General features: G+C 39.4%; 8 protein-coding genes, 1 non-coding gene and 1 pseudogene across 14 annotated transcripts; 3 read left to right on the top strand and 7 right to left on the bottom strand.

The window, feature by feature from the left end:
- Positions 1 to 45: 45 nt before the first annotated feature.
- Positions 46 to 117, top strand: TRNAP-UGG. Its single transcript has one exon. It is a non-coding gene; the product is annotated as a tRNA-Pro (tRNA).
- Positions 118 to 1011: 894 nt separating this feature from the next.
- Positions 1012 to 2541, bottom strand: LOC103834717 (F-box protein At1g31080). The gene is made up of 2 exons (XM_009110791.2): positions 1473 to 2541; positions 1012 to 1214 (listed from the first exon to the last, which is right to left on the bottom strand). The coding sequence occupies exons 1-2, from the start codon at positions 2539 to 2541 to the stop codon at positions 1012 to 1014; spliced, it is 1272 nt and encodes a 423-aa protein (XP_009109039.2).
- An 818-nt stretch (positions 2542 to 3359) lies between these two features.
- On the bottom strand, positions 3360 to 4755 carry LOC103834716 (phospholipase A2-gamma). The gene is made up of 5 exons (XM_009110790.3): positions 4512 to 4755; positions 4387 to 4426; positions 4173 to 4292; positions 3878 to 4051; positions 3360 to 3749 (listed from the first exon to the last, which is right to left on the bottom strand). The coding sequence occupies exons 1-5, from the start codon at positions 4587 to 4589 to the stop codon at positions 3601 to 3603; spliced, it is 561 nt and encodes a 186-aa protein (XP_009109038.1). The 5' UTR covers positions 4590 to 4755; the 3' UTR covers positions 3360 to 3600.
- Positions 4756 to 4983: 228 nt separating this feature from the next.
- Positions 4984 to 6220, bottom strand: LOC103834715. 2 transcript variants are annotated; one of them, XM_033277239.1, is made up of 3 exons: positions 6030 to 6220; positions 5602 to 5784; positions 4984 to 5365 (listed from the first exon to the last, which is right to left on the bottom strand). In XM_033277239.1, the coding sequence occupies exons 1-3, from the start codon at positions 6197 to 6199 to the stop codon at positions 5179 to 5181; spliced, it is 540 nt and encodes a 179-aa protein (XP_033133130.1). In that variant the 5' UTR covers positions 6200 to 6220; the 3' UTR covers positions 4984 to 5178. The 2 variants fall into 2 exon arrangements, with proteins under 2 accessions (XP_033133130.1, XP_018509438.1); XM_018653922.2 differs by having other exon boundaries at positions 5602 to 5800; positions 6030 to 6216.
- A 185-nt stretch (positions 6221 to 6405) lies between these two features.
- LOC103835512 lies at positions 6406 to 7656 on the bottom strand. The gene is made up of 2 exons (XM_033278089.1): positions 7095 to 7656; positions 6406 to 6956 (listed from the first exon to the last, which is right to left on the bottom strand). Exons 1-2 carry the CDS (start codon positions 7654 to 7656, stop codon positions 6406 to 6408), a joined length of 1113 nt encoding a protein of 370 aa, XP_033133980.1.
- On the bottom strand, positions 7309 to 17655 carry LOC117125649 (glutathione S-transferase T3-like). Of its 5 annotated transcripts, XM_033277214.1 has the most exons (4): positions 17628 to 17655; positions 9848 to 11453; positions 9634 to 9750; positions 7309 to 9545 (listed from the first exon to the last, which is right to left on the bottom strand). In XM_033277214.1, the coding sequence occupies exons 2-4, from the start codon at positions 10034 to 10036 to the stop codon at positions 9492 to 9494; spliced, it is 360 nt and encodes a 119-aa protein (XP_033133105.1). In that variant the 5' UTR covers positions 10037 to 11453; positions 17628 to 17655; the 3' UTR covers positions 7309 to 9491. The 5 variants fall into 5 exon arrangements, 4 of the variants coding, with proteins under 4 accessions (XP_033133105.1, XP_033133104.1, XP_033133103.1 ...); XR_004450209.1 differs by having other exon boundaries at positions 7309 to 7662; positions 8006 to 11453; XM_033277213.1 differs by having other exon boundaries at positions 9634 to 11453.
- LOC103834712 lies at positions 11617 to 14312 on the top strand (annotated as a pseudogene).
- On the bottom strand, positions 14262 to 16700 carry LOC103834713. The gene is made up of 8 exons (XM_009110783.3): positions 16673 to 16700; positions 15669 to 16075; positions 15471 to 15581; positions 15315 to 15383; positions 15103 to 15234; positions 14917 to 14994; positions 14685 to 14834; positions 14262 to 14604 (listed from the first exon to the last, which is right to left on the bottom strand). The coding sequence occupies exons 1-8, from the start codon at positions 16698 to 16700 to the stop codon at positions 14431 to 14433; spliced, it is 1149 nt and encodes a 382-aa protein (XP_009109031.2). The 3' UTR covers positions 14262 to 14430.
- LOC103834710 (probable acyl-[acyl-carrier-protein]--UDP-N-acetylglucosamine O-acyltransferase, mitochondrial) lies at positions 17391 to 19554 on the top strand. Its single transcript, XM_009110781.3, has 10 exons — positions 17391 to 17621; positions 17730 to 17809; positions 17952 to 18076; positions 18170 to 18278; positions 18365 to 18457; positions 18540 to 18656; positions 18726 to 18809; positions 18872 to 18976; positions 19062 to 19142; positions 19225 to 19554. Exons 1-10 carry the CDS (start codon positions 17528 to 17530, stop codon positions 19342 to 19344), a joined length of 1008 nt encoding a protein of 335 aa, XP_009109029.1. The 5' UTR covers positions 17391 to 17527; the 3' UTR covers positions 19345 to 19554.
- LOC103834711 lies at positions 19464 to 21746 on the bottom strand. The gene is made up of 2 exons (XM_009110782.3): positions 21474 to 21746; positions 19464 to 21389 (listed from the first exon to the last, which is right to left on the bottom strand). Exons 1-2 carry the CDS (start codon positions 21683 to 21685, stop codon positions 20102 to 20104), a joined length of 1500 nt encoding a protein of 499 aa, XP_009109030.1. The 5' UTR covers positions 21686 to 21746; the 3' UTR covers positions 19464 to 20101.
- Positions 21747 to 21860: the final 114 nt, after the last annotated feature.

The raw sequence follows: 21860 nt of genomic DNA, 5'->3' as shown, positions 1-21860 counted from the left end.
AATAGTGTCACGTCCAAATATATAATTCTTGAATGTTTAGCAGGTGGGCGTTTGGTCTAGTGGTATGATTCTCGCTTTGGGTGCGAGAGGTCCCGAGTTCGATTCTCGGAACGCCCCTCTTTTTGTGTTTAACACTGAACTTAATAAAATGAACGCGACCTGCAAAAAACAGAATGTTCTGTTGTGGGAGCCACAATCCAAATCATGTTTTGTCCCCTTCCCAAATCAAGATATGAAACTCAAATTAAAGCATTGCTTCAACCTTGTTGATTTTTTTTAATTACTATTATTAATCAACAGGTTAAACCTGAATTCAGTTTTCAGTACAAGTTTGATTCATATTTCTAATTCAAACGTTACATGATTAGCTTCGCTCGCCACGCTCCGTAATTCTTAGAAAAATCAATCTCCCGTTCTCAACCGTTGATGTTGATCACAAGTCGGTGGGGTTTACCTCGTTGCCTTGGATGCGGACATCTCGTGACATCGCTGGAGTAGCTAGGTTATGGTAATCTCCTCAAACTCGTACTTTAACTGATCATGAAGCTCTTGGCATGAACTGGAAAAAGTAAGAGGTGGCAAACCAATAGGGCACCACCGAGACCTTACTTAACTGCAAACTGTGGAGGGACGAGATCGCCATGAACCGAGAACATAGCAGGTACATAACCTCCGGACAAAGCGGGTTGCAATGAAGACAAATCTAAACACCGATTTTCAGTACCTGCAATAAGAAAGAGAGTAGCTTGCGAAGATCACCAAGTAGCAATCTAAGCACTGGGATGGCTAAACCCAAATCAAGTCACCCCGCCGATCAAGGACCCATATGACTCCTCAGAAGTTCCGACCGACACCCTGACCCGAAACTAGAGAACCTAGATCGGTCTTCTTGCGCTTCAGAGATACTCCTCGCCGTTGAAGCGATGAGACATCCGCCGAAGCGGCACCAAAAACTCCAAAACCATTCGCGAGATGGAAGGAGCTACAACGGTGTATCATTGGAGGCACTGCTTACTCTGCCATAGACGATAGAAGAAGTTGAAAACTCTTTGAGACACACACGCAGAACCACAAAGAGACCCTAGCCACACGACCAGCAAGCTTCCCTATGTACGCGCTGACGAAGCTCCACCGTCGCCTCCACTGAGCAGAAGCACAACCTAGACCCAAAACGAGACACCAAGCCTTGGCTCCAAGAAGGCTAGCATACTCCACTCCACAACGAAAAAACTTCGCATAAACCATAACAAGTGAAAAAGAAAACGTAATATTTTTGATGAACTTGATGTTTACAGAGAGAGAACACACATTTTATTACAATAGAACTTTTACCGAACACAAATTTCATATATCCTCTAAAAGACACAGAGCATTGAATTTATTAATGCTTTCAAACTTAAGAAAATCCAGCTGCCAAGATTTCATATCGATCGTAAGATCATCTACATGGTCTACGAAGGCGTGAACTGTACCATGACTCCCAAAACCTTGGACTTCAACTCGTTTGATAACGTTCCTTTCGGGATGGAAGTAGAAAACATAAAACGGATTGGGGTGATCATAGTTTGGATTCATCAAAACAATTGCTCCTGTAGCTGACGTCACTCCAGCTACGTAAACCTTTAGCACATCACATTCAACGTCACAGAATTTATCACCCGGGAGAGTGTATGCATACTCCGACCAATCCTGTTTCTCGTCATCCTCTAGAACCCATATACGCACCTCCTCCTTGCTACGACTATACGCGCCTACTCTACTATCCCAAAATTTCTTTGGCCAGCTGATCACACCTAATTTACCCTTATAGTTTATCAATCTTAATCTTGCATCCGAATCTAGAAAACTTCCCTGAATAAGCTTGAATTTCTCAGACCGAACATCAAAGCAAACTATAAAGTAAGTTGTATTTTCTCGGGCCAAGTAATATAAAGATCCATTGATGCATACCCCTCCAGACGAATGGGAATGGGCCAAGGGAAAGTGTACCCTTCTCCACCTCTTTTCTCCAGTTCCCAACGTCAAAATATAAGCAAAAGATGATGAAAAGGTATCATTGGGTGACAATACCTTGAACACCTTGTCAATCGGATCAAACCCTAAAAAGGTCTGACTACTCGTCTTCAGTGTAGGTAAGAAAACATACTGTCCTAAGCTAGGGTTACATATCACATGCACTGTATTCTCCCAACCCTTCCTTGTGAATTCCATACGACGGAAACAGAACAAACCAGCGGCATGACCATAAAATTCTAGCTGCATGTTCAGTTTAAAATAGGCCGCTGCTAAGGACGACGACGACGACGGCTTCGACGGAATCTGAGGCGGCGACGAAAAGAAGAGAAACTCATTGCTTCTAAATCTGTTCATGGTGAATAAGAGACTGGGACGAGTGGAAGATTTAGTTAAGAAATACTCGGTGAAATCTGCACTGCAAAGTATGGACCTCCATTGCTCAGACACGCAACGGCTCCTCCCTATTGACTTGGTTGGCATTCTAGAGAATATCTCGTACAAAAGATCAAGAGGGATTGAATTCATGATCAGACTTTAGATAGATCTAGAGAGAGGTGGATGCAAACCATTGTTGGCAAATCTCTACTATTAATAATATAGAGTTCGAGGGCCTAGGGCATTCATTCCGAACCGAAACAAAATCATGCATGGTTCGCTTGATTTAGTGCAATATGGGTTTAAAGTCATGTAACCGGTCGAACCTTATTTCTCTCTTTTTTTTAAAGTCTATTGAGAACGTTTTAAGCTAATTTTCCAAGAGATATATAGTTGCATTATTACTTAGACAAAGACAAGACAAGGTTAAATATCCGTTCTTATAAAAAAAAAAAAACTCAAGCTTTCTTCAGTTAACATGACTCAATTTCAAAGTAGAAACACAGATAGGAGAAGATTAAGGGAACCTGCTTGGACTTCGCGGTGAAGTATATATACAAGAAATCAAGTTTCATGTGCTCATGCATGGCTCATGCATAAATATACCTTATCTTATTTTGAGATTAATTGTTAGGTTGGTAAGACACTCTTATTTTTGTAATCATCTTTACATGTTTAAGAGTGTTTGGTGGAATAGGAATTTTCTAAGTTGCGTTTACTTTACAAAATACTAGGTCAATGAAGGTTATATCAATAACGTTCAAGTCTATATATGATCCGCACCGCATAGAGTTGGTAGAATAAGTTGATCTGCAAGAGAGAGTTAGTGACTGCAAAGCTCTTGCCTAGGCAAGACGTCAGGGAAAAAGAGATATATCGAGGATGAAATCTAAGCAATTAAATATACAAAAGTTCTTGGTTTATTTAATTCAAGAGCTAATTATCTAGCTCATGGCAAGAGGCTCAAGTGTCAAAGAATTTAACAAAACTTCGAATCCATAGAACATGGCATCATAGTTACATTTCATTTTCTCTATAGTTATATGACTTAGTTAGACATCCCACATCTAAATAAGAAGAGTATTAAAATAACATACAACATACATATGTCACTCCATTAATTATCAATTAGTGTAACTTGTAAAGCTCATAGTCCTGAAGTTACATAAATATACTAAGTTGGGAGAGAGTTAAGGCCAAGGGTTCATCTTAATTTAAAGAGGCAGAGACTTTGGAGCCTTCCTTTTTCTGAATGTCAACTTTTGTTCCAAGACCACCCTTTGTGTCCGCACCACTCTGAGCAAGATTGACCTCCACAACAGGGCCCTTTCCCGGCGCCGGAGGTTCAAGGATATTACCTGCGCAAACAATGTAACAAAGAGAGAGTCATATGGTTTCCCCACTAGCTTATGGTTTCCCGGATTGACAAGTGATTCGCATTAACAGTTCAATGGCATATTGACAGGTTCAGAGCTTAGTGAGTTACCGATGCCACTGAAGAAAATGCCGTAATCCATTCCATTGTACATGGTTGGTATCACCACCGAATAAGGGCATTGGGTGGAGAATCCAACCTTTGTGCCATTAGATTGTTTGACTGATCTGCTTACCTTGTTTAAACAACGCTTGAATTGCTTATGGCAGTTAACATAAGTCATACCTGCAAATAAATAAAAACCATATTAATACAATAGTTACATGCTCAAGTCTAGTTTTCATTAAAAAATCATGTCAAATATTGGCAATAAGGAGCAGATATTCTTATTTTTTATTTGGAGTACCTTTTAAATCAACACAATTGTCATGTGTCAGGCAACAAGCATCAAGACTATCACAAGGTGGCTCTCCACGGCATCCAGTGTATCCTATCCCACAATACTTCCCATAGCGAATGCCGATAGCTGATGGAACAGAGTATTGCATAATAAATATATAAGAGAATGATCCAAACTCAAAGGAATGCAAGAGAAAAAAGAAGAAGAAACACAATCTTACTAGCGCAGTCCTGCGCAATGCAGGTTTTGCTGCATGGCTCCTGTCATCACATTTTAATTCAACACATCAGAAGAAAAAAAGGCTAACAAAATGCACAATAAATTGTTAGTTTGTGTTTATATAACCTGGCTGCGAACAACGGTGAGGAGGAGGAAGGTGGCGACGCTGAAAGTAAAACGTGTCAAAGCACCACCGTTCATCATCTTTCTCTCTCTCACCTCCGGTTGAAGTTTCTTATTTTTGTTGTGGTTTATGTTCTCTTCAAGTTTGAGGCTTCTTTGAACTTGTAAGATCTCATTGTCATTGGTTCTCCTACTTTTTCGTTCTCTTCTTTCTCTTATGTACCATAGACTTAAAAAAGAATGAGTTATTTATGTTACCTCAAGGAACCAACGAACACGCTTAATCAAACAGAGTATACACAACGGCTAATGTTTTTTTTTGGTTACAAATAGATTGCAAATAAACTTGGTTCTAGTTTTATATCATTTTAAGACGGACTAATGCTTGTGTTACAAAAAAAAGTAAGACTTATGCTTTTTTTTGTTCAAATAGATTGCAAATAAAATCGGTTCTAATTTTTTATCACTCAAGTAAAAGAAACTTCCTGTAGAAATTTATGTTCTTATTGATCTCAATCTTATCTCAGAGTTTAGCAAAATGTATGTTCTCAGCTCCAAATCTTCAGGAAAAGAAGTGGAAACTTTTTTTGATTCAGAGAATCATGGAAACTAAAAAATGGAGCAAGTGATTACACAAAATGTTGTTTCAAGTTATAATAGTTGGTCTCTTTCAAGGGTAATAGCCGGTGAAGGTGAAGCCTCTGCCGGAGATTTCTCCGGCGCAGTACCAGGCAAAGCATTCAAGACCAAACAAAGCAGCGATTCCAGCATCTTCTACCTTGAGATCGCTTCTGTTCTTCCATAAGTTCTTTACGTAGTCTAGTTCCTTCCAGAAGGTTTCATAGCGTTTTGGAATGCTGTAAAATAAAAGGTAGAAGAGTATCAAATACCACACATAAATGCTTATGCACATTGCCCAAAACCTCTTCAATTCATATTAATGGATGGAACAGATTCTCTCTTATGAACCAAGTTTTCAAGACTAAGAAATGCAGCATGAACAAGATGGGACTGTGAAAAGATTAAAAGCCACATGAACGTATAGCTTTGAGACTTAGACAAAATAAGGAAGGGAGAAGAGAGGGTAAGGGACCTAGCAAGACGGGTGTAGAGAAGCTGCTTAGACAACTCTTGGCACGTCTCCACAGTGGCGGGTTCCTGGATAAAGTGTTTGTTCTTCTCAAGCAACTGCCTGTAGTAAGAAGTTCCATGCTTTGCCACAAACTTTGAAGCTTCACATGCCTTTGATTGAACTTGTATCAACTTGGACGCCATCCTTCAGAAACAGAATCCTTCAAAAATACATTAAACCCATATGATCTCACTTAACTCACTCGTTCTTATAGTATCAGATTACATTCAAAGACAGGGACTTTTTCACAAAATTCACACAAATCGAGCTTAAATAGACCTAAAAGTCAATCACGAGAACAAGGGGGAAGCAGGAGCAAGAAACCGATAAACCCAGATCAAAGCGAGAAACTTTCACGAAGATCAGCGATAGCGAGAAGCTCTCTGTACCTTTTTGTTTGTGCAGTATAAGTGCGGCGGCGCCGGTGAAGAAGAAGATGAGTTGATTTGCGATTCGAGCTACTACTCACTCTCTCTCTCTCTCTCTGAGAAACTGAAACGACGCTAACTCTTCTTAGACCACCTCCAATGGTGTTACCCACCATTGGAGTCCTTAACATTAGTTTATTATTATTATTATTATTTTTTTTTTTTATGAATAGTCAAGGACTCTAATCACAAATATTGCTCCAATAGTGTTACCGTTAAGGAATCTTTAGAAAATTATTAATAATTATTTTTTTAAAAAAATTTAAATTTTTTATTTATTGAATGAGAAAATAGAAACATACAACAATTAAACATTTTCATCATTACCAAACTTGTTTCAAATATTTTGGATCAAATCAAATTTCAATTGTTCATGCGTATGTGGGTCACGAACTTGAGTACGTATTTCAAGCATAGTTCGGAGATTTGAAGGCCTGCGAGTATATGACATATCCACCTCTGAACTTCTACTCGAGTCTCCTTCTTCAAACTCTGATATATCACACCCGCTGTATCCATTGCGTTCATTTTCCACTATCATATTGTGCAGTATGATACATGTTCGCATAACCATCCCTATTTGGGTCTTGTCCCACAAAATAGTCGGGTTTTTAACTATTGCAAATCGAGCTTGCAATACTCCGAAAGCACGCTCCACATCTTTTCGGGTGGACTCCTGAACTTTAGCAAATAACTGTGCTTCAGGACTTTGAGGGTTTGAGATAGATTGGATAAATGTTGACCATCTTGGATATATGCCGTCTGTGAGGTAGTAAGGCAAACCATATTGGTGCCCGTTTACCAGGTATTGTACCCTTGGAGCTCGACCTTGTAAAATGTCATCAAAAACAGGAGATCGATCGAGGACGTTAATATCGTTTAAGGTACCTGGAGGACCAAAAAAAGCGTGCCAAATCCAAAGATCTTGGGAAGCTACAGCTTCCAAGACAATTGTTGGCTTTCCTGATCCACGGGTGTACTGTCCTTTCCAAGCGGTTGGGCAATTTTTCCACTCCCAATGCATACAATCGATGCTTCCTATCATTCCCGGAAAGCCGCGAATCTCTCCAATATCGAGCAGTCGTTGAAGATCCTCTGGAGTGGGTCTTCGCATATACTCTTCTCCAAATAAATTAATTACCCCTTCTGTGAAATTCGTTAAACATGAAAGTGCCGTGCTTTCACCAAATCTGAGGTATTCGTCAACGGCGTCAGCCGCACAGCCATAAGCAAGCATACGAAGAGCTGCCGTACACTTTTGTAGTGGAGATAGACCTAATCTTCCGACAGCATCTCTTCTTTGTTGGAAGAAAGGATAATTTTCTGAGAGACGATCGACAATACGCATGAAAACGTCCTTGTTCATGCGGAAACGGCGTCTGAATAAATGAGGCGGAAATGTTGGATTTTCACTGAAGTAGTCATTCCATAGACGGGTATGGCCCTCTTCGCGGTTTCTTTCGACATATGCACGTTTTCTCTCTTTCTTTTTTTGCTTCTTTACGATGTCGTTGTATGTATCTTCCAAATATTCATCGACAGCTTCATCTAAAGCCGCATTTAATCTGCGATCCACTTCATCTCCCATATTTGGCTATATCAAAGTTAAAAAAAACATTTATAATCAAAATATTGAAGATCATGTCTATAATTATGAGGAAATAATAACCTGATTTGATGAACATAATCTAAAGCCGCATTTATAACGTACTATGTTTCTTTTTCTATTTTACAATATAGTTCCTTTACAAATTTACTTTTCTTTGTAAACGTAACGTGATCATGATTCGTAAACTTTATAAATTTACTTATCTTTGCTTTAACAAAATGTTCCTTTAGAAATCATATTCAGAGGTTTAATTAAGTGAACAAATTAAGACTTTAATATGTATGATCACATGTATATTTGACAATGCTTTGGATCAAGGAATTATTACCTTGTAGCCTTGATATGTGAAGACTTAAGACTTAAGACTTTATCAAACGACAATAGGTGCTCTAAGCGAAAGACAATGTTGAGAATTCTTAAACGTACGTTTGATACATTTTGTGGTTCAAGTTTAGAGTACAAGAAATGAAACATTACACACTGCCTTATAAAGGCACGAAAAGTTACATAGAACCCGTGACATGGTTATAAAAAAACAATAGAAAGCCGCAGCTAAACATACAACCTGTGAACCTCTGAATTGGTTCACATGCGCAAGGAAAAAAGAAACACCCGTGACTGAAACAACATCATTTGTCTTCATGTGGCACATGTCATGTACTTCACCTGAAACAAAGCATTTGAGATGAGTAAGTAAAGTAGACAAAACGCAAACATTGTAATGCAAACATAACTACCACTAACAAACCATCACTCATGACAAGAATTCAGACAACAGTTTCGTTTTCAGAGCCAATTCCATCTCATTGAGTGGCTCTGGTTTAGTTAGCAAACTCTCTAGCAAACTTTGCTTTGAGATTTGCTTTTTCAGCTCCATAAGTCCTTCTAGCTTGCTTAACTCTTCATCTTTTCCAGTTTTGTGCCTCTTACCCGCAGCCTTAGCAGCCTTAACCCCCACCGGTCTTTCTTCTGGCTCTGGCACTGGAGTTGCCTTGCGCTTATCCTTGTCCTTCTCCATATACGTAGAACACCATTTCACATCGTGCCTAAGCTCCCTCCACGCATGTTCTAAGTTGAACTTCATGTTGTGGTCACTGTTGAAGATATCCAACGCAGCCTTCATCACGTCATTGTCGTTTTGCCCGCTTCTCTGTTCCCTCAAGGTCGTGTCGTAGCAGCCAGCAAACTTACAGACCAGATCATTGATCCTGGCCCATCTTTGCTTGCATTGCCCTAGTTCTCTAGGCACCATCCCAACGAGGAGAGGACTGGAGTTGTAATACTCTACAATCCTCTTCCAGAAGGCAGCGCCTTTCTGTTCGTTACTGACAATTGAATCTTTGCTGGTGTTGAGCCAAGCCCCAATGAGGACTAAATCGTCCTTGACAGTCCACTTTCTCCTTTCTTTCACACTTGCCTCTTGCGGAGATTGGGTACTAAACGCCGGAGTTTCTAATGAGTCAAGGTCAACTGACCCTTGACTCGTTAACAGGTTAACAAAACTAGAGGAGCTTTCCATTTAGGAGTTTGTAAAGAGTATGAATAAAACTGTGTGATTCTCTACTAGAAACTAGTAAGATTAAATAAGGGTTCTACATTCAATACAAGTAGAAAACTGTCCTATCACAACAGCTATAGAAAATTTAATGGTCGTTAAGCTAAGCATTTATAACTACACACTCTACAAGTTCATTAACGCAAAGTGTACAGATTTCAAACTAAACAGGTGCATGTCCTATCCGTTTCTATTCAAACAACTAAAACTAGTAACTAGCGAGTTATATAGTAACTAATAAAGTTCAGTTAGACTAACCTCAGTGCAGTAACTCAAGTTCTGTCACCCGCTTTACCAGCATTGCAACCTGTGCCTGTACAGAGAACAGGTAAACCAAACAATGGTTTAGAAATGTAGTACAAACAACTAACTTTATTATGAAACTGACAATTGAATCTCACCTTAAGTGCCTCACACTCTCTGAGAAGCTTCTCATGCTCGTGAACCCGTAGTTTCAGCCTCTCAACCTCTTCTGTCACACCCGTAACCCATGGTTGCCTGAAATGAAGTCCGTCATTCTGCCAAACAAAATAGTGGAAATTGGTCAAACAACAAACAAATAAGGAAGAACAAGAATCGCATATAAATAAATGAGATAGAAAGAAAAGTTCACACCTCGAAGTCTTTGCAGATGAAGTATCTTTTCCCAGGGAGGTAGTCGTAAGTGTCCTCTTCATCAACGGTTTCCTTCGTGATTGAGCCACAGGGGCACAGTTTGGGAATGCCCTGTTGCGCTTCTGCAACGAAATCAACCATGCTGATGTACGCTTTGTGTGCTTTCATATCTCGAAGTTCTTCCTCCATTTCTGTACCTGCAACGAAAACAAATCCAGCCTCAAACCTTTTATCGAGTGTGAACCATTATAAATCCAGAACAAAACCCTATTTCGATTTCATTCCCGACGAGAACAACAAACAATCGTATCTAAAAGAACAAATTAGCAAACGCAGAAGAAAACCCTAATTCGAATAAAATCCCCAATCTCATTTACTCAATCCAGAACCTGTAATCGCGTCAATAACAACACAACATCGCCTCGAAAAGAAGAAAATTACAAACCCAGACAAAAACCCTAATTCGATTGAAATCCCCAATCCCATTTCAACCCTAATTCTATTTAAACCCCACAATCGAACCCTTTCAACCGATGAAATGAACATCCATGAAGCCCAGAAGAAAAATTAACAGACAGAGACGCCGGATTTACCTTCGACAACGACGATCACGATTCGCCCCTCTATCGCCTCCGTCACGTCTCTGGTTTTTTTTTTCCTTGGGTCGAACAAATGATTTTCTTCGCGTTTTTTTTTCACTCCCCCCACCAAAAACAAACGTGACTCCAGCCACTCACGTAACGCCAGCGCATTACGGACTCCGTCCTTTTAATCCTTAATTTAGGATTCATCCTTAGCTTAGTCGATATTTTTAATGTTTATTTAATCACAAAAACCTAAGGATTACACTTATGGATTGACTAACAACCCGCGTTGTACATGCTCTTAGCACAATGTCGTTTCATCTTCTCCTCGCTACGTAGAAAACGGCGCTGTTTTTCTAGTTTCGGAAACGACGGCGTTTATGGTATTTCGCGCAATAGTGACTGTTTGGTAAGGATAAAATCTTACCGGTTTGGTATATATCGATTGAAACCGAACCCGTACCGCAGAAAAAACAAGAGCCCACCCAGACTTCTTAGTGGCAAAGACCAAAGACTTCCGAGTTCAATACTAAACTAGGATACTACCCGCGTTTAAAAACGCGGATATTTTGTTGATAAATTTACTAACATGTTAGGTATGATCGTTTGATTTTCGATACACTTCCACTTCGGTTTTAGTTTTTAGTTTTCTGTTCTAAGATATATAGGAACTGTTTGATTAGTTATGAATTTAGATTTGGTTTGTACTTAGTTATTTGATTTTTCGTTTGGTTAAGCCACAACATGTTTAATAGGTGCAAAAAAATATCACGGTAAATTTCAAAAAAGACTAGATTTTTTTACTCTCCAAGACACTTTATGTCTTTGGATTTACTCTCTAAGGCACATTGCACATGTGACATACTTCTTCCTTAGTCATTGTCTTCTATACCTTTATGATAGAGAAAGTAGAAAAAACAAACCGGTCGAAATCTTATATTTCGGTTTACCAATTGTACCAACCCTATCTCTAATTCAGATTAACACATTTCTCTCTCTCTCTTTTACGATTCTCTCTCTCTCTCCAACGCTTCCTTCTTGCGGCGATTTCTGAAAACCCTAGATCTAAGTTCTTCACAGTCTCTCCTTCCATCTCCTTCCGTTCTTCACACACTCTCCGCCACTCCACCGTTTTTAGATATCCGCCGCTTCTTGTACTTGTCACATTCACTAGCTCCTATGAAGGAAGATCACATCCACTCTCCGGTCGTCAGCCAATACGCGGCACAACTTTACGGCTCAACTTCTCACAGCAAGTCAACAACTGGTGAACCCGTCCACACTTCCTCGGACCACGCTTCACCCATCCATGCCTCACCCATCCACAATCCCCAAACACCTTCATCCCCATCAATGTTTCACCCGTCCACTCTTCCTCCGTCCATGCTTCACCCATCCACGCCTCACCAATCCACAATCTCCAAACACCTTCATTACCCATCAATGTTTCACCCGTCCACGCTTTTACCACCCAAAATCCTTCCGTACACAGCCCACCCGTCCACAACTCAAAGAAATGCAGTTGGATCTATAAATGTCAAACCAAAAACAAGAACAAATCGAAACCTTCAATTTCTACCAAGAACAGCTCCAATAAAGACAGAAACTTAGTGTGCTCGGTCGCTTCCTCCACATCCAACACAATAAATTTACGTCCTTATCAAAGATGACCTACTTCTCAAGTTTCAATTTTGGCCTTTGATTGAAACCACAAGATCCAGATCCGACGGTCAAGATTAAGGCACTTCACTCAATAAGCCTAACCAATAAATGCCTTCTAGGAAACAAATAAACCGAGCTGCATAGGCCAAACCGGTTTTCCTTTGGGAAGCAAAAAATCAAGCTGCCTTCGGTAAGGGTATATTCGTCTGTTTTTTGTCTTTGGCCAAAGGAAAGTGGTTCACATGTGCAATGTGTCTCTTAGTGCAAGAGAAAGACAGAATGTGGCCCATTATGTAATCAACTCTTTGAGTAACCTCTGCTCTTCGTCTCTATCCTCAAACCTCTTCTCTCTCTTTGCTCCGTTACATCTCTCTCTTCCCTCGTGTGTCAAACATAAGTGAAACAATGAAGAGTAACAACGAAGACCAAGTTGCACAAGGCGCCCAAGATGAATCAATGTGCGACGTCACTGACGTCACTGATGATACCACCAGCGCCGACTACTACTTCGATTCCTACTCTCACTTCGGTAACTTCCCTTTGTCATTTTTTTTTCCAGTTCATGTTTGATGTTTTTCTGAATTCACGAAGTAAGTATCGAAAAGACAATACTGTTTCTGTTGTTATTACCAGACGGTCCTGGAGACAAAACTAGTTGAATATATTTAAAGTCAATGTGTTTTTCTTTTGGTATCTGTTACAGGAGATGTAATTTACCAAAACAAGTTTCTCATCAAGGACAAAGTTGTTCTTGATGTTGGAGCTGGGACTGGAATCTTATATCTCTTCTGTGCCAAGGCTGGAGCCTCTCATGTCTACGCTGTAACGCTTCATTACTTTAAGTTTCTTTTCATAACTTGGAGACTTTGTTCAATATGTATTAATTTGGATGTTCTTTGAACAGGTTGAATGTTCTCAAATGGCTGATATGGCTAAGGAGATTGTTAAAGCCAATGGATTCTCTGATGGTTAGTTTATCTTCTTCACTATGAGTTTATATTCAGAATAAAAACATCTGTTGTGTAACGATGTTTGTTTTTATCGTTGTAGTGATAACGGTTTTGAAAGGGAAGATTGAGGAGATATAGCTTCCTATTCCTAAAGTGGATGTGATTATATCCGAATGGATGGGTTACTTTTTGTTGTTTGAGAATATGTTGGATAGTGTCTTATTCGCTCGCAATAAATGGCTTGTAAGTTACACCTCTCCACATTGTTACATGTGATTCATGTCCTTGTTATAAGCATTTATCTGGAATTTAAAAAAAAAAAATACTTGCTCCTTTGGTATCATTGATAGGTTGATGGCGGAGTTGTGCTACCAGACAAAGCCTCTTTGTTTCTTACAGCTATAGAAGATTCTGAGTATAAAGAAGACAAAATTGAATGTGAGCACATATGACTTGCATTGGTTTCTGTTGAAATTGTGTGTTTTTTGTGCTGCAGTTTGGAACAGTGTGTATGGTTTTGACATGTCATGCATCAAGAAAAAGGCTATGATGGAGCCGCTTGTTGATACCGTCGACCCAAAACAGATCGTTACCGATAGTAAGCTACTTAAGGTAAATAAGATACGATGATTACTAGTATCTCTCTTTTACATGTGGCTTATGCCTCATTTCATTTGAACAGACGATAAATATCTTAAAGATGTCGTCTGGTGATGCTTCCTTTACAGCTCCCTTCAAACTATTGCACAACGCAATGACTACATCCACGCTCTTGTAGCCTATTTCGATGTATCGTTTACCATGTGCCACAAGCTTCTCGGTTTCTCAACAGGTGCAGTTTCTTGCTAGTTCTGAATATGATCTTATGTTACTGAATCACTTTGGTCTGAAACTCACGCTGAACCACCATGGTGTTATGAAACGCAGGACCGAAGTCGTGGGCCACACACTGGAAACAAACAGTCATGTACCTTGAAGATGTCTTAACCATATGCGAGGGTGAGACAATCACTGGAAGCATGTCTGTTTCGTATAACAAGAAGAATCCTCGAGATGTTGACATAAAGCTAAGCTATTCTTTGGATGGTCAGCACTCCAAGATCTCAAGGACTCAACACTACAAAATGCGCTAAATTTATAATTGAAACTAGGAAGATACAATTCTAAATTTCTCATATTGTTGTGCTTTTAGTTTTTTTGTATTTTTTTTCCTTTCAGTTTTGCATCATTCTCTTTGATTCATGATTTTTTCTCTAAACCATCACATTATATGTTCCCTTTGTTACATCACTTTCTATTGAAAAGATAGATAGAAACTAGACAGCTACAATGAAAGCAAGTGTGAAGAAGAAAAGTGCATTAGAACAGACCAGTTCCCAAACTGTTTCTACAGCTCAGACTTTCCGGATTTAGATTTTTTTGAACTAACTCCTTTCCACCATCTCCGGACCCGGTTCGACACTTTCTGTGCATGTCCCCTCAGGGCTTCACTTTTCTTCTTGAGTAACTTAGTGACTGTCTTCTTCCACTCTTCCTTTTTTGTCTCTTTCAGAACTTTCCCCTGAAACCAACAAAACCATAAAAATGTTTTAGAGAAACAGAATAGAAACAATCTGAAAGCAGAGAAACTTGTTATGTTACCAAGTTCTTGGGGAACTTGTCATCCTCTTCCTCATCTTCATCATCGTCATCACCATCTTCATCTTCAGTACCGAACTTTTCCGGGTTAGCTTTGTACTTCTCTAAATCTTCCCTAGAGTATACCTTCATGCCAGGTGCTCCTGGTATCCCCTGATGGAACATAACAGAGAGTTAGCTTAAGATCATCCCATGGTACATTGATGCTTTCCTTTTAATACTCATGAGAACTCACCTGCATAGATCTCATGATCTTGTCCATTTCAGCATCTTTCGATGGTTTTGCCACAAATGGTTCTCCAGGAACTCGATCCTAGACAAAAGATAAAGAAACACACTTATCTCAAGCTCATATGTTTTCATCAAAAGGTCAGCTCTTAGATGTAGTATATGGTCTGGAAGAGAGCGTGTAAGAAGATACCTTGGGAACAGGAGGAGGGTTCTTGGTACAAGCATCGGTCAGGTCTTTGCATAGATGGTTAACAAGTGAAGCAAGATCAGGCTTAGACTTGTATATATACTCCGCAACGTCAGTGTCCGAGTAACCAATGACCTGTAAACACACACATATTAAAAAATCACATTCCCCCTAACTTCAATTCTATTAGTAGAAAGACCACGAATGTTACTCACCTTTTGACAAGCAGCCTCGATGGTTTTGCACTCAGAATTGCACATCCCTTCTTCTTCTTGTTCAACCAGCTACGAACAGAACACTTCTGAGTCAATCATAGTTCTTGCATTGGATCAAACAAGTAAGAAAGAAGAGAAGAGAGAGATCTATATTACCTGAAGCTTATCCCCTTTCTCCACAATATCAATCTTAAGCATCCAATCAGCTTCCTCTTTCTTCAGGTTGCACACATTCTCAGCAATCTCAATGATCTCATACTCCGAGATCTAAACATCGCACGCTACCACTTAGACCATAAACACAAAACAAGAAAAAAAAAACAGCGTTACTAACATCACACAACACAATCTTACCTTCTTGGGAGAGATCTCAACTTGCTTCTCCTTCACTAGCTGATGCAACCGCGACGCTAGCTTCTCGCACACCTGGCACTTGATATACGGAACGTCCTCCTTTCTCGGAGCCGACGACAAGGGCTTCTTTGCTCCCACCGGTAATAACGCCGACGAAGCTAGCAGAGCTAATGCTACTACAGCTATCAGAAGAACTCGATTCATCTTCTCCACCGTTGAATGAATGAAAAGACAGAGACTTTCTCGTAAAGCTTGAGACTTTAAGCAAGTTCGAGCACGGATCGTGTATATAAGATCATGGGTTTTGCGATCTCTTTGCCGATAAATCTGGGGTTTTGAGTTTTCTTTACTGTGCCGTGTTGTTGAAGTGGAACTGATGTTACGTTTGCAAACGTGTTTCGTGCGATCTTATTGGTTGTTTTAGTGCTGACACGAAGTGGGGGCCCACTGGTTCGACCAATAGCATGTAAGGTAAACTGATGTCTGCATTTTACACCTGATTATTATAAGAAGTATATGGAGTTTGCTAAAAGCCACTTAACTGGCCCTGAGGCAACACTAGGCCCATTATTTAATCTTAATCTATTTAGCGATGAATAAAGATAATTTTGTCTTTGTCACGAAGAGTTATAGGAAAATGAGCAAAAATAGAATGTATAATCGTTTTAAACACTAATTTATTATCTTTAGCTGATTCTATGAAATGTAATTAGGGATGAATAAGGGTACATACGATACGATGGTTCTGCTTACATCAGAATCATACTCCCTCGGTTCCCGAAAATAAAATTTTTTATATTGTTTTCTTGTTCTATAAAGATAAATTTTCTATATTGTTAAGGTACTTTTTTATATTTTTCAGGAACATTAACTAAAAATATTTAAATTGATTAAATTTCATTGGTGGAAAGTTATTAAAAAGTGTATAATAAAATAAAAAATCAATTAAATTATAAAACATTTATTAAATTCTTAATAAACGTGCATACTCTAGAAAATCTTACTTTCAGAAACAGATGGAGTATTTGGCATTGCCATATGATCTCCCTTAACTATTGAAGATTTTATGTAAACTATTTGCATTATGTAAGCTTTTCTATTATATTTCATAACCAATAATTAACGTTTTTTTTAGAATTTAATTCCAGATTCTTTTTCAATTTAGGAGAATTAATAAACTCCTAATCGAATCAACAATTTTCATAATTTATAATAAAATAAAATTTAAGAATAGATTTTACCAAAATTAGTATAAACTACGGCAAATTTTTGAAAAAGATCCAAAATAATTTTTTTTTTGATAAAGAGTACACAACAAAAAATGATTAAAATACATTCTTATAAAAAATGCAAATGATAATTTATACTCTTATTTTATATATATTAATATAAATACATAATATTTTTTTTGAAATCATATTTCGAAATCTGAATTTATTTCTTTCAAAAATATTTTTGAAAATTATTATTTTAAAATTTTGAACCCTAAAGTTCACTTCCCAATCTAAATAATAAAGTCTAGATTAGTTAATACTTTGGTGATGACAAAACAAAAAAAAAACAAAAAAAGTTAATACTGTGGATATAAATATTTTTAATTTTTTTTTTTGATGAAATCTATTTTGATGACTTTGATGTTTAGAAGCTATTTAGTATTTTGTGATAACAAAAATTTTATAGTTATCTTAGGATATTTTCTATAAGTTATAAACTAAGGGGCGTCGAAATAACGGGCTCAACTGGGCGCGTGCGAGCGATTTCATCCCACTGCGTTTATTCGTTCTCTGAGGCATTTCGTCGAACACAACAGCATGTATGCAACCGAACTGGTTTGTCTTTGCTCTACTTAGACCCCCGCCATGATTTCTCTCCTCAAAGCTCGCGAGAGGCTTCTAAATCTAACTCCTCTCCTCAGCTCCTCTATACGCCGTCGTCTCTCCTCTAACCCCTCCTGTAAACCCCTCTCTCTCTCTCTCTATCTATCTCTTCCAGCTTGTGCTTTATGTGATTAACGTACTTAGTATCTCTACCTTCTGTGACTAACTATGTGGTTTGGAACAGATTCTTATGAAGACACGAGAGGTTCTGACGTCTTTATACACCCAAGTGCTGTCGTCCACCCAAATGCAGTGATTGGAAAGGTTTGATTTTTAAATTTTACCCAAAAGTAGTCATTTTGAAGTGTGGAATAGTGGGTTTACTTGGAACCTGGCCAAAGTGTGTTGTTTTTGTTTGAGACATCGGTCATAATCTGACAAATGGTGTTTCCCATTCTTCTTACAGGGAGTTTCAGTTGGTCCGTACTGTACAGTTGGCTCTTCAGTGAAGCTAGGCAATGGCTGCAAACTCTATCCTTCAAGTCATATCTTTGGAAACACAGAGTTGGGGGAATCTTGTGTCCTCATGACGTAACTCCCTTTGATCTCTGAGATTATATTCAGTGCTTATACAATCCTTGACTGATCTTTGTTGTGTCTGCCTTGATTTTTTATGTCAGCCAGTGGTGCTGTTGTTGGCGATGAGCTTCCTGGTTCTACAGTCATAGGAGGCAATAACATAATCGGTCACCACGCTGTGGTTGGTGTTAAATGTCAAGACTTGAAGTACAAGGTGTGTGTGTGGGTCTGAGATTCTCATCACTTCTTTGGATTGTTCTAGTCCTAATCTTAGTCATGTGGTCTGTTTTCTTGTTATAGTATGGGGATGAATGCTTTCTTTGCATCGGTAGCAACAATGAAATTAGGGAGTTCTGTTCTATTCACAGGTCATCAAAGGCTAGTGATAAAACGGTATGCCATTAACCAATATGATTAAAAGGTTTGAGATGTTTTCTTGTGTGTTTGAGCTCTGTCTTTCATTGGTTATGAACAGGTGATTGGTGACAATAATCTAATTATGGGCTCTTGTCATATCGCCCATGATTGCAAGATTGGTGACCGCAACATATTTGCTAACAATACGCTTCTTGCTGGCCATGTGATTGTAGAAGTAAGATCTCCCTTGTGTCTATACTTCAAACCTGGATTTAGCAGCATGGTTTCATTTGGTTGAATGTAGGACTATACACACACAGCAGGAGCTACGGTCGTCCACCAGTTCTGTCACATTGGTTCATTCTCTTTCATTGGTGGTGGTTCTGTGGTATATATTTCATCTCATACTCTCAGTTCCCCAAATGGATACTCACTGGTGTGAGTCTATAGGTTTCACAAGATGTTCCAAAGTACATGATGGTGACTGGAGAAAGAGCTGAACTTCGCGGTTTGAATCTGGAGGGACTTAGACGTAATGGATTTACGATGTCAGAGGTTTGGCACTGTGTCACTGTGTTCAGTCTTTTGACTTTGGAGTGTTACCAAATAATCCTGACTTTTTTTTTCTTCGCATTGGTAGATGAAGAGCCTGAGAGCAGCCTATCGTAAGATATTCATGTCGACCGAGACATCGAGTCTCGAAGAGCGTCTCACCAAGATGGTACTTGTTATTACTTAACTCTTTCCAATGCTTTTGTCCCTGTGCATCTCTGTGGACATATTGTGTTTGATGCTTAATGCAGGAACATAACCAAGAGCTGTACAGTGTTCCTGCGGTTGTTTCCATGTTGCACTCAATCCGAGATTCTTTCGCAGAAGGTCGTCGTGGGATATGCAAGTTCAGACAGTGGCTTGATTCTTGAGTTTTCACAGCTTAGTGACTTAAATTAGACATTCATTGGTCAACAGTGGCTCAACACTCTCTTTCACTGAATCTGTAATAGTTTAATAGATAACTTAAACAATTGTTGTCAAATCTTTTAAGAAGATTTGTTTGTAATTTTTGGTTTTATTACAATACGTTGAAGATGTGTCCAGTTACAAGAGTGATGGGAAAATCAGGTGTTCCTATACAGATTTACACTTTCTCTATGTAGCCAGTTAGTCTATAGCCAAGTCTATGAGATCTTGGATTGAATCATTTTTCAGGTCCCTCACTGTAGAAGCATGTTTGATGATACCTTTTGTCGCCTCTTTCATACCAGGAACAGTGAACTGAACTTTAGTGTGTTTCTTGACTCGTTCCTCTGTTAAATTGTGACTTGTGAGGGAGGAGCTTTGGAGGAGTAATGGCGGCGAAGCATGAAGTAGACTGTCAACAGCCAAAATCTCCAATGTCTGATGATGCCATTATATCTCCAGCTTGTATCTGAAGTTTCCTTCAACCACCAACATCAGAGAAGACATGTGTTCTGTTCATACCTGTCACCATGTTGTCCAACAAAAGGAAAATGCTACTCTGTGCATCTTGACTGAGATAAGCCTTGATAACACTTTCACAATCCCTAATGAAACCCTAATGAACTACACATCTCGTTCAGTCTTATATCCTCTCCCAAGTGAAACCTAACACCACCACACAAGAAGGGTATATACCAATGAACAGCCAGGATTATTAAGCTACAGGGCGTTGAGTTTCGACAGGATAGACTTTGTAACCAGACTGTTAGTGCACTTAACAGATTCGATCAGCGGATACTTGTGAGCATGTAGCATCGGAGCACATTTGGAGATAAAATGCAGCAAAAAGTTTCCGAATTTTAGCGACTTGCAATACCTTTCTGCCATCTCCTGAACCTTAGAAACAAGACAATCAACGGAGCCTTGGGTTAAAGGGACATCGTGTGTCAAGATGTTTTGAAAAAGGATAAACAGTGATTCATTCCACGTCATGTCATCAGATATAAGATCTCTGTGGCAGGGAAGGAACATAATCTTCCTCTCTTCTGTTCTTCCAGAAAGCAACTTCTGGCAAAAGGAAGAGATATGACCCAAGTGCCAGCATTCTTTCAAAACCCTTGAAATCACCTCACAGATGAAGGTGTTGATCCCTTCTTTCCTTAGCATCAAAGGGAACACCAAACCATACTCAGCTGCTCTTTGGTGGATCTTGCAGAACTCAATTGTTGCAGACATCAACACACGTGAGGCGGATTTCTCGAGAGCCAGAAACTTGGGAAGCACGGTTGAACATAGAATCTGGCTTGGCCAACCAGACTCTTCTTCCTCATTTCCACTAAGCAGATTCGAAAGCAACACCGCAGCAGTCTCGTCCTCTGCATTCCAAGGCTCAACCAAAGCCAAAACTCTTAAACAGTCCCTACCTTTCATCAAACAAAGCTTCCGAATTTCATCACACAAGGCTAAAACCTCAGAAGTAGACTCACAGCTCATAACCTTAGCTCTAAGATTCACAGCCATTTCGTGAACATCAGGCTGTAACGCAACATTTATCTCATGATCATCCTCATCCACAGCTTCTCGATGATCAACTTCCATATTATCCCTACCTTGAGTCATCACATCCTCTTCATTACAAGAATCAACAACCAGCGTTTCCGAATCTACATCAGCGCATGATACTGGAAGCCACGGAAGAATAGCACCAGCACAGCCACCTTTCTTCTCGGTGAGCCAATCAGGTACAGAGTCAAACTCCTCCACAATACTACCATCATCATCTGAACCCAAATCGAGACGAGATATCCAATCGAATTTTCGTTCAGGCATTATATCGAGCAGGTTCTGTGCAGCTCTCTGAACCCAAAAATCAACCTCTTTACCACCACCAAGCATTTCCCTCGCAAGCCAAACCAGATCCTTACCGCAAAACCTCCGGTGATCGTAAAGAAGAAACGACAGAATCCGAGACTGAACCATGTTGGGTAACGTCTCAATGAACATAACCCTAAAGAGAAACACTTTCATCAGCAAGAAGCTAAATCGGTTCAATAAACAGATGAAAAACCAAATCTTTAGATCTGGGTATTACTTGTTTGCAGACGGAGATGAGTTCTGATCGTTTATGTAGCTTTGTTTCTTCAGCAGTGAAACAAACGAGCTCCTGTTTATCGGAGATGAAGAAGAAGACGAAGACGAGGAGGAGGAGAAAGAGATGGAAGCTTCGTCTAACCAGAGCGCCGCTTCAGTTTCCGGTGACGGACTCTTGAGGAAAATGTCGAGAAGCGGAATCCACTCCTCCATTTATGTGTTCCCTCTCTCAACGGTGGCGCGTGGAACCTGAGACAATTTGAAAACAAGCAAGACGAACGTTAAATAAGAGAGCACTAAAACGACAGCGTAGAGACGAACCTCAGAGTCCTTTGATGTGTCTCTTTCACTCTCTCTGTAGCTGTTGGACTTAAATCACTCCTTTTTT

The sequence above is a fragment of the Brassica rapa genome, chromosome A08 (genome assembly GCF_000309985.2).
Source record: "Brassica rapa cultivar Chiifu-401-42 chromosome A08, CAAS_Brap_v3.01, whole genome shotgun sequence".
NCBI lineage: Eukaryota > Viridiplantae > Streptophyta > Magnoliopsida > Brassicales > Brassicaceae > Brassica > Brassica rapa.
This window is presented reverse-complemented; position numbering and strand designations above follow the sequence as displayed.

What these genes read in the sequence shown, in the direction of transcription:
- LOC103834717 (XM_009110791.2), bottom strand. Translation starts at nt 2,541, where the DNA reads ATGAATTCAATCCCTCTTGATCTTTTGTACGAGATATTCTCTAGAATG. An exon ending in CCAAGGTTTTGGGAGTCATG is followed by an intron (nt 1,215 to 1,472) that starts GTACAGTTCACG and finishes TTCGTTGTGGAG; the next exon opens with TGGAGTATGCTAGCCTTCTT.
- LOC103834716 (XM_009110790.3), bottom strand. Translation starts at nt 4,589, where the DNA reads ATGATGAACGGTGGTGCTTTGACACGTTTTACTTTCAGCGTCGCCACC. An exon ending in CATTGCGCAGGACTGCGCTA is followed by an intron (nt 4,293 to 4,386) that starts GTAAGATTGTGT and finishes CTGTTCCATCAG; the next exon opens with CTATCGGCATTCGCTATGGG. An exon ending in CATTTTCTTCAGTGGCATCG is followed by an intron (nt 3,750 to 3,877) that starts GTAACTCACTAA and finishes TTGTTTGCGCAG; the next exon opens with GTAATATCCTTGAACCTCCG.
- LOC103834715 (XM_033277239.1), bottom strand. Translation starts at nt 6,199, where the DNA reads ATGTTAAGGACTCCAATGGTGGGTAACACCATTGGAGGTGGTCTAAGA. An exon ending in TATACTGCACAAACAAAAAG is followed by an intron (nt 5,785 to 6,029) that starts GTACAGAGAGCT and finishes CTGTTTCTGAAG; the next exon opens with GATGGCGTCCAAGTTGATAC. An exon ending in CTCTACACCCGTCTTGCTAG is followed by an intron (nt 5,366 to 5,601) that starts GTCCCTTACCCT and finishes TTTATTTTACAG; the next exon opens with CATTCCAAAACGCTATGAAA.
- LOC103835512 (XM_033278089.1), bottom strand. Translation starts at nt 7,656, where the DNA reads ATGGGAGATGAAGTGGATCGCAGATTAAATGCGGCTTTAGATGAAGCT. An exon ending in AATGATAGGAAGCATCGATT is followed by an intron (nt 6,957 to 7,094) that starts GTATGCATTGGG and finishes TTGGTCCTCCAG; the next exon opens with GTACCTTAAACGATATTAAC.
- LOC117125649 (XM_033277211.1), bottom strand. Translation starts at nt 9,196, where the DNA reads ATGGAAAGCTCCTCTAGTTTTGTTAACCTGTTAACGAGTCAAGGGTCA.
- LOC103834713 (XM_009110783.3), bottom strand. Translation starts at nt 16,700, where the DNA reads ATGCCAAATACTCCATCTGTTTCTGAAA. An exon ending in TACTCCATCTGTTTCTGAAA is followed by an intron (nt 16,076 to 16,672) that starts GTAAGATTTTCT and finishes ACAACCAATAAG; the next exon opens with ATCGCACGAAACACGTTTGC. An exon ending in ACAAGTTCCCCAAGAACTTG is followed by an intron (nt 14,605 to 14,684) that starts GTAACATAACAA and finishes TGTTGGTTTCAG; the next exon opens with GGGAAAGTTCTGAAAGAGAC.
- LOC103834710 (XM_009110781.3), top strand. Translation starts at nt 17,528, where the DNA reads ATGATTTCTCTCCTCAAAGCTCGCGAGAGGCTTCTAAATCTAACTCCT. An exon ending in GTCAAGACTTGAAGTACAAG is followed by an intron (nt 18,279 to 18,364) that starts GTGTGTGTGTGG and finishes TTCTTGTTATAG; the next exon opens with TATGGGGATGAATGCTTTCT. An exon ending in CAAAGGCTAGTGATAAAACG is followed by an intron (nt 18,458 to 18,539) that starts GTATGCCATTAA and finishes GGTTATGAACAG; the next exon opens with GTGATTGGTGACAATAATCT.
- LOC103834711 (XM_009110782.3), bottom strand. Translation starts at nt 21,685, where the DNA reads ATGGAGGAGTGGATTCCGCTTCTCGACATTTTCCTCAAGAGTCCGTCA. An exon ending in TCATCTCCGTCTGCAAACAA is followed by an intron (nt 21,390 to 21,473) that starts GTAATACCCAGA and finishes GTTTCTCTTTAG; the next exon opens with GGTTATGTTCATTGAGACGT.